Below are 8,881 nucleotides of genomic sequence, written 5' to 3'. Positions count from 1 at the left end.
CTGCCTCCCAAGTGCTGGGATTAAAGGCGTGCGCCACCACCGCCCGGCTGGATTTCACATTTTTAAAATCCAATTTCCTAGGCAAGATCAATGTAAGAGAGCTTAATTAGATAATTCTGGTTTTTCAATTTTCCACTTGGATTAAATTCTGCTTTCAGTGTTTTAAGAATAATAAATGAGAAATATAGGTGGTAAATGTATGTGTATATACCCTATTGAGTTCTGGGTATAACATATCCATAGATGAGGCATTTTATAGTTTGAAAGTTGAATTACCCACCTGAAGGAGATTATTTTCTTATTCTTCTAAATACTGAATTCTGATATTTTCCCTTGAAAGTGGTAAACAGAAACATCACAATTTGTCCCTGGATATAATTCAGATTTTCCAGGTTCATCTGCATCAGACTTACCATCAAGAGTGCCCTCTGAGTGATGGGTTTGCTGATGCACATTTTTTCCGAGTGACCTTTTCTCTAGGAGTTCCTCATTTTCCTTCTCCAGCATGTCCTCTTGTTCAAGGTGCAAAAACAAAAGTAACATAGCTGTCCAGAGCCCGATGGCCAGGAATGCACACAATAAACACTGAAGTATGATACTTTTCATTGTGGATTTCACATTTTAAAATTCCAGTTTCCTAGGCAAGATCAATGTAAGAGCTTAATTAGATAATTCTGGTTTTTCAATTTTCCACTGGATTAAATTCTGTTTTCAGTGTTTTAAGAACAATCATTTTGATACTTTTGAATAAAAAAACTATCTTTTGTGTCACAAAAGTTCCTCACACATATATAGGGTCAGCATCCAGCTAGGTTAGCATGAAACAGGCAGTGTGATTTAAAGTCCTTGCCCTACCCCTTGACCAAAGAACTCAAGGAGAGGAGGAGGTAACACAGCGGAGCAGCGTTGTCATCTCTTATCCATGCCCAATCCACGGAGAGGGAGCATAAACCCCTCAACCCTGGCCACACACAAGCCAAACTGAAGTGGAAAGCATGCACAGTCATGCTGAAGAGAGGAGCGAGGGAGGACTGCGTCCTGCTGCTGAGGGGATGGTAAGTGGACGCCACGGTTTGGGTTCTAAGCAGTGAAGGTAGAATAGGAGTGCACACGCACACACGAATGTCTCCAAATGACACTGGCATTCACAGTCAGACACAACCAAAGCTTTTCTCGGCAGGCTTGCTAACAGGAGGTTTTCCTTTCAGTGGTGCAATTTTAGTCAGCTGGAGCTGACTAACGCAGTAGCAGGTTTTAAAGCCATGATCATGAGCAGGGAACAAGCAGAGGCAGCCAGGAACCTGGCAAATAGGAAGACCTCACATAAAAAGCCAGACAGGGCAGCATTTGACTAAGGAAGGCAGGAGACAGACCCCTGAAGCTCTCTGGCCAGCTAGCCTAGAAAAGTCACTCACCTTCAGATCTTGTGAGAGGCCCTGTCTCATAGGATAAATCAAGGAAGGGTATTCAGCATTCATCTCGGTTGTCAACACGCATGTACTCACATGAACGTACACCTCCCACATGGGTATACACACACGCACACATACACACACACATACACACACACACACACATACACACACGCACATGCACACACATACACACACACACGCGCGCACACACACATACGCACATGCACACCCACGCACACACACCCACATACACGCACACGTACACACTCACGCACATGCACACACACATACACATACATGCATACACACGCACGCACACACACATATACATGCATGCACACACACATGCACGCACACACATACACACACATGCACACACAGAAGCAAGCAGAGCATAGTGTAATTTGCAGAACATGAGTAGTGTTCCTGATTGTGGTTGCTCATGTGCAGCAGGTGCGTGAAGAAACCCGTGAACGAGTGATGTGCACAGGGTCCCACTGTTCCGGCCTGTTGGGAGGAAAAGACAGAGCCTACCGAATTGTTAGAGCTGGCTCCTGAAAACCTCTGCAGCACAGTGGCACAAATACTCAGGTCAGCAGAGCCTTCTGATGCATTTGTCATACAGTATATTGAGGAATTTCGTTTTAAGGCGGTGATCAACATGCTTGTATTCATATCCTATCGAGAGATTTGTTTCAAAGATAGTGGTCCACATGCATGTATTTGTATCCTTGCTTGGACTCAACTGTGAGAAAAGTAAAGCTGAACACTCTTGTGGGAGCAGGCAGGAGCCGTGGATGCAAGTGAGTTTGGGCTTTGCTTTGGTTTTGTTTTTTAAGATAAGGTCTCATGTAGGCCAGGTTGAACTCAAACTCATTTACTAGCCAAAGATGACTTTGAGCTTATGATTTTTCTGCCTCTCTCTCCTGAGTACTGAAGTTACCATGCCTGATTTTGGAATGTACTGGGGGCCAAATCCAGGGGTTTGTATATGCTAGAAAAATACTAACCAAGCCACATGCCAAGCCCAGGCACATGAGATTTGAACACATACTTTCAAGACAAAGTTATTGCTCATGTGCTCACAATTTGGAAGGAGAGAGGAGGTCGCAGCCGAGTGGGAAGTGACAGGATTGTGAAGCAGAAACTGGTTGAGCTGCGGCTGAAGCAGAGCATCTCAGGGCTAGAGTGAGCCAGGCCTTGGCGAGCCTACACATGTAATCAGAAAGAGTGGCTCTCTCCATTCCCAGAGCCCAGAAAGGCCCAGTCGGGATAAGGTTGAGAGCCACTGTTCTAGAGCCTCCCAAATGCTAGCTCCTCTGCAGACATCTTGAAGATGACCTCATGGTCAAAACTACTCCAACACTCAGATTGTCCATACTTGTTTGTCCTGCTTTTTATTTGGAATGAAGTGCTGATACGGACTAAATCACGACTCTCCAGAATGATGTCAAAGCATCAACCACCAATGTAATCATATTTATGAATGAGCCCTTAGGGAGGTGACGAAGGTTAACTGAGCTCCAGGTTAAGCCTGATCCTGTAGAGCTGCTCTCCGTATGAGAGAGTCAGGAATGATGCACAGAGAAAAGAACATATGACAGTTTGTGGAAAGGGACCACAGGTGAGTCGAGAAACAAGATTGTAACTGGAAGCCACCCTGCCAACACCTTGACCTTGTATTTGTAGCTGTGAGAAAATAAATTCCTAGTGTTAGCCAGACACTCTGCGATGTTTTGTTCCACTTGGCCACATATACTGATCTAGATGCCAAGGATTGACCAGGACATTTGATCAAAACATCCAGAGAGGAAAAATAATGTGTGGAGAGCCACAGAAGAACAACAATTCATCACTTGCAAAGTACTCAAACTGAAAAATCAGGGCCACAATCAAAGAACCAACAAAACAGCATCAAAGGACAAAAAGGGACCACTGAAATTTAAAATATGCCTGCCACAGTAAAGTCAGCAGAAGACTGGAAAATAGAAGGGAATTTTCTGGAAAGCACAGGAAAATGACAGAGCGAGGGATGACCTCAGAGAAAGTGGGGCATTCTTCCAGAGGCATCTAACTAGCAATGAATTCCAGAAAGCTGTGGGAGAAATGGAGGCGAGAGGCCCACACAATGAAGAACCAGACCGTCAAAGCAGCAAAGAGGACTTCCCAGGAGCGCAAAGAGGGCTTCCCAGGAGAGCAAAGAGGGCTTCCCAGGACAGCAAAGAGGGCTTCCCAGGAGAGCAAAGAGGGCTTCCCAGGAGAGCAAAGAGGGCTTCCCAGGAGAGCAAAGAGGGCTTCCCAGGAGAGCAAAGAGGGCTTCCCAGGAGAGCAAAGAGGGCTTCCCAGGAGAGCAAAGAGGGCTTCCCAGGAGAGCAAAGAGGGCTTCCCAGGAGAGCAAAGAGGGCTTCCCAGGAGAGCCGACGCTTACACAGGAGGACACTAAATGCCTCGGTGGCAACACCAAATTCAGAAAGATGACAGAGAAATGGTTACAAATTCAAACTTAGATGATATCGAACCTAGTTTTCTACAGCTTGTCAGCATCTAAATAAATAAACCTCAGAGCCGAATAAACACGTCTCCAGATAGCACCTCAGAAAAGCAGGTCTTCCTCCTCCTCCTCCATGAGGATACATGTGAGTAATAAACACCAGCAAGGCAGACAGCAAAAGGAGGGCACAAATACACACACACACACACACACACACACACACACACTCGCACAGCGCACGCGTGCATACACACGTGCAAATGCAAATGAGCACACACACACACACACACACACACACGCACACATGATTAGACATACATGTATATATAAATACTGCAAGTCTAGATTTATAGCCATTGACTTTGCTAAAAAATGTGAAACTTGGGCTGGTCAGATAGGCCAGTGGGCAGAGCACTTGCTGTTCAAGCATGAGTATAAATCCTCAGAACCCATATAAAGTTGGGCACTGCACTACACACATGTAATCCCAGTGTCCCTGTGAAGAGATGGGAGACAGCAACAGGAGGGCCCGGGAACGCTCAGCTATGCCAACATACACAGTGGTGGACAACAGAAAGACTGTATCAAATAAGGCAAGGGCCATCACCTTACACAGCTCTCTGACCTTCATAAATCTGCCACAGCATGTGTTCCTGCACTCATTGTTTTAATAAAACTTTTATTATTATATATAAGTACATTGTAGCTGACTTCAGATGCACCTGAAGAGGGTGTCAGACCCCATTATGGGTGGTTGTGAGCCACCATGTGGTTGCTGGGATTTGAACTCAGGACTTTCGGAAGAGCAGTCGGTGCTCGTACCCACTGAGCCATCTCACCAGCCTGTTCCTGCACTCATAAACCCTCTCCTCTCTCTCTCTCTCTCTCTCTCTCTCTCTCTCTCTCTCTCTCTCTCTCTCTCTCCCTCCCTCCTCCCCTCCCTTCCTCCTTCCCTCCCTCCCTCCCTTCCCCTCTCATACTTTAGAGATGAGTTATTGGGTAAGTGCTTGTTTTGCAAGCTTGAGGTCTCAAGCTCCACCCCTAGCACCCACATAAAAGCTAGGTGCAAAAATAAAACAGAAAAGAAGTAGAAGCAAAAGCCAGGGCTGGAGAATATCTGGCTCAGCCTTGAGGAACACTTGCTCTGGACTTGGATTTGGTCCTGGCACCAACACTCACTGCAGCTCAAGCTCATTCAAGCAGCTGTAGTTGAACTCAGTGGGTGACACACAGAGAATAGATTTGCAAGGAGGACAGAGACATTTATGAGAAATAAGGGTTTCTGGCGGGAGGGGAGGATGAGGGGAGTAATGGGAGTGAAAATAACTAAAATTCATTATAATACACAAATCTGTCAAAGGAGTGCATGTGTGTGTGCACGTGTGCATGTGTGTGTGTGTGCATGTGTGTATATGTGTGTGTGTTTGTGTATGAGTGGGTGGGTGTAGTGAAACTTTCCCTAACATATGATTATAAAATGCCTTGTCAGCATACTTTATGGGTTTTTTTTATTATTAATTGATTTTTTTTCAAGACAGGGTTTCTTTGTGTAGCCCTGGCTGTAGCTGACTTTGGTATTCACTTTGTAGACCAGGCTGGCCTAGAACTCAAGAGATCTGCCTGCCTCTGTCTCCTTGGTGCTGGGATCAACTGCCTGGCTATCAGCATATCTTATTAAAGGACCCTTGTCAGAGTGCCCATTCCTGTAACGGTTAATACTGTCAACTCTACAGGATCGAGGATTACTGGAGAGAAGCTCTCGGTGAATCTAAATCATTCACATTAGGTTGAGATGGAAACATCCGCATTGGCATGGGTGATGCCAGTCCATGGACTGGAGTGCCAGGTGAATGGAGGAGAGAGCCCGGAGCACCAGAGTTCACGGTGCTTCTCGGCTGTGAACACCGAGTGATCAGCCACCTCCCTCTCCTGCCACAGTGCTTCTGTGCTTTCCCCACCACTATGAAATCTAGCCTCTCAAATTGTAAGCTAAGATAAACTCTCTCTCCTTTAAAAATAAATTTAAAAAAATGCAAAAGTATGGTGAAGTGATTGAGACATCAATGTGAATGAAGATTGGTGTGTTCACACGTCCTCCCCACATAAGTGTGAGAGTTTAGAGTCGGGAGAGCATGATCTTGCTTTTGATGGATACCACCTCTAATTTTTCTGAAAACAACATTTTGTAATGTTTCATCTTCCCAACACTGCTCTCCATACAGGGCCTGTAACCTCATACCTCAAAGGCTTTCCCTCCATTGATTTTTTTAAATAAATGTTAAGAGCATACACAAATATGTCACAGATTCCCCTTCTCAGGAGCTGGAGCCTACACGGTGTCTTTCTTCCAGAGGTGAGGCATAGCCAGACTTTTCTTGTGCTAAATCAGTCTTAGTACTGCTCCACAGAGTCCACAGTAGCCCATGTCCAGCAGACCACTGCTCGTACTGGTCCAGGCGCTAGTCTAGCTCCTTACCTGTCAGTGAGACTGCCTCTCTGGCAGCTTTTAAAGTTATTTGACAACCAGAGTCATAAATGAAATCGGTCTGTGAATGATGAAAAGATGTAATTTTCTAGGTGGTGCTAGATCATGCTGGGTTGCCTTATAGCAGCAGAGTGTTCAGCAGGCCACCACAGGCTGGCTCTCAAAGCCCAGTGACATCACACAGGACATTGTTGGCCCACAGAGGCCTCTGTCTGGAAGCCTGGCAAGCAGTTAGAACCCAGGAAGCTAGAATTCACAGGTGCCTAGCATAACTACTGTCGCTTGTCATTCCTCCTCGGCTAAGGAAACAGAAAGCCTCTAGAGTCAAGGTCAAAACCCAGGGCATGTGGGCGTGGCCTAATGATTAGCTCTTGTGAAATGAGATTAAAAGAACAGCTGTCAGAATAACTTAAGAAACTGAAACAGGAGACCAAGGGCTGTCTGAATGCCTTAATTTTTCCTTTCTAATCTATTGCTCAACATTTAGATGGCAATACATAAGATCAGGCAAGAACTTGTGAGATTCCTTCTGTGGGAGTCAGAGTACATTGGACCTCTCCCTCTGGAGGCTTGGAACCACCACACCCCTGTAACAGCTCAATAGAGGAAGTGGTGAGTGGAGCTCATCTAGACCCTTCCCTGGAGCATGCATGAAGGCCTGGACCATCCCCAGCATAAATTTGGATGCTCATCTGCACCAGCTAGATAGGAAGTGCTTCTTTGTCATTTATCAATGATATTAATGCAGACCATGTTTGAATGGGTGGGTGGGGGGATGGTTCATTTGGGAAACTCCTTGCCACACAAGCATAAGGATCTGAGTTTGGAACGCTAGAATGTACATAAAAGCCATTCACGGCAGTGCATGCCTGAGACCCTAGCCCGGGAAAGGCAGAGATAGGAGAATCCCTGGAACTTGCCAGCCAGTCAGTCTAGCTAAATTAGTAAGCTTCAGGTTCAGTGAGAGGCTTTGCCTCAAAACAAAACAAAACAAAACAAAACAGAAAACCAGTGAAGGAAGAAGGCACACACCAACCTCCCATCCCTGTCTATACATACACACACGCACACACGCGCACACACACACACACACACACTCACATGTAAATTTTCCTAACACATAAGACTCTGAGTTTGATCCCTGGCAATGAAAACACAAACAAAAACCAAACAAACTAACAAACCAACCATTTTCTCAGTATCTAGGACTGGGAATAATGCAAAAGCCCATCAAGAGTGGCATGGAAAGCCGGGTGTGGTGGCGCATGCCTTTAATCCCAGCACTTGGGAGGCAGAGGCAAGAAGATTTCTGAGTTCGAGGCCAGCCTGGTCTACAGAGTGAGTCCAGGACAGCCAGGGCTATACAGAGAAACCCTGTCTCGAAAAAAAAAAAAAAGTGGCATGGATAGGGCTGTGGGTGTGGTGTGGTTGGCAGACTGCCTATATAACAGGCATGGAGCCCTGGGTTCCATCCCAGAACCACATAAAGCAGACACGGTAGACAGGCTCGTAATCCCAACAGGGGTAGAGGCAGGAGGGTCAGAAACGCAAGGTCAGTTTGACTACATAGAAGACTGAGAGGCCGACCTCTCTGGGCTGGTGTCCTGAGCAGACCTTGGGCACAAGCTCTGCAGCCAGACCCACAAAACCCAGAGGAAGCTCCAATCCTAGGCACTCTGACACTCTCAGGATCAGAGGTGAGGAGGACCCAACATCTGTCTCAACACCCGGAGTAACTGGGACCAGCTGGACCAGGCACACAGGAACTCCACCAGCAGAGTGGCTCAGGTTCCTTCCGGTCTCTCTGGGCTGGTATCCTGAGCAGATCTTGAGCCCAGGCTCCACAGCCAGTCCCACAAGACCCAGAGGAAGCTGCTGCACTCCCAGGTGCTCTAACAAGCCCAGGGTCACAGGATCCCAGAATCACAGGATCACAGAGACAGCCTGACTCTGAGGAGTTCTGACACAACCAGGATCACAGGAAGGACAGGCTCCACTCAGATTTAGCAAGGGCAGGTAGCACTAGAGACAACCAGATGGCCAGAGGCAAGCGTAAGAACATAAGCAACAGAAACCAAGGTTTCTTGGCATCATCAGAACCCAATTCTCCCACCATAGCAAGTCCTGGACACACCATCACACCGGAAAAGCAAGATTCAGATCCAAAATCACTTCTCATGATGATGATAGAGGACTTTAAGAGAGACATAAACAGCACCCTCAAAGAAATACAGGAGAACACAGGTAAACAACTAGAAGCCCTTAAAGAGGAAACACAAAAATCCCTTAAAGAACTACAGGAAAGCATAATCAAACAGGTGAAGAAATTGAACAAAAGCATCCAGAATCTAAAAATGGAAATAAAAACAATAAAGAAATCAGAAAGAGAGACAACCCTGGAGATAGAAACCTTAGGAAAGACATCAGGAGTCATAGATGCAAGCATCACCAACAGAATACAAGAGTTAGAAGAGAGAATCTCAGGGGCAG

General features: G+C 46.2%; 1 protein-coding gene and 1 long non-coding RNA gene across 4 annotated transcripts in view; one reads left to right on the top strand and one right to left on the bottom strand.

The window, feature by feature from the left end:
• The window catches only part of Galntl5 (polypeptide N-acetylgalactosaminyltransferase like 5), a 58,400-nt gene extending 51,818 nt beyond the window's left edge, over positions 1 to 6,582 (bottom strand). For both annotated transcript variants that reach the window (XM_031380205.1, XM_031380207.1), the window contains exons 1-2: positions 6,383 to 6,582; positions 414 to 637 (exon numbers count right to left, since the gene is read on the bottom strand). In XM_031380205.1, coding sequence (XP_031236065.1) covers positions 414 to 606 — 193 coding nt within the window. In that variant the 5' untranslated portion in view covers positions 607 to 637; positions 6,383 to 6,582. The remainder of the gene's footprint in view (positions 1 to 413; positions 638 to 6,382) is intronic.
• A 67-nt stretch (positions 6,583 to 6,649) lies between these two features.
• Positions 6,650 to 8,881, top strand: part of LOC116097573 — a 7,413-nt gene continuing 5,181 nt past the window's right edge. Inside the window, exons 1-2 of one of the 2 annotated variants that reach the window (XR_004121471.1) lie at positions 6,650 to 6,720; positions 6,879 to 7,003. This is a non-coding gene — a long non-coding RNA (uncharacterized LOC116097573). Of the gene's footprint in view, positions 6,721 to 6,878; positions 7,101 to 8,881 lie in introns of those variants that run through there. The other variant, XR_004121472.1, reaches the window with a different exon arrangement.

The sequence above is a fragment of the Mastomys coucha genome, unplaced genomic scaffold (genome assembly GCF_008632895.1).
Source record: "Mastomys coucha isolate ucsf_1 unplaced genomic scaffold, UCSF_Mcou_1 pScaffold19, whole genome shotgun sequence".
Taxonomy (NCBI): domain Eukaryota; kingdom Metazoa; phylum Chordata; class Mammalia; order Rodentia; family Muridae; genus Mastomys; species Mastomys coucha.
This window is presented reverse-complemented; position numbering and strand designations above follow the sequence as displayed.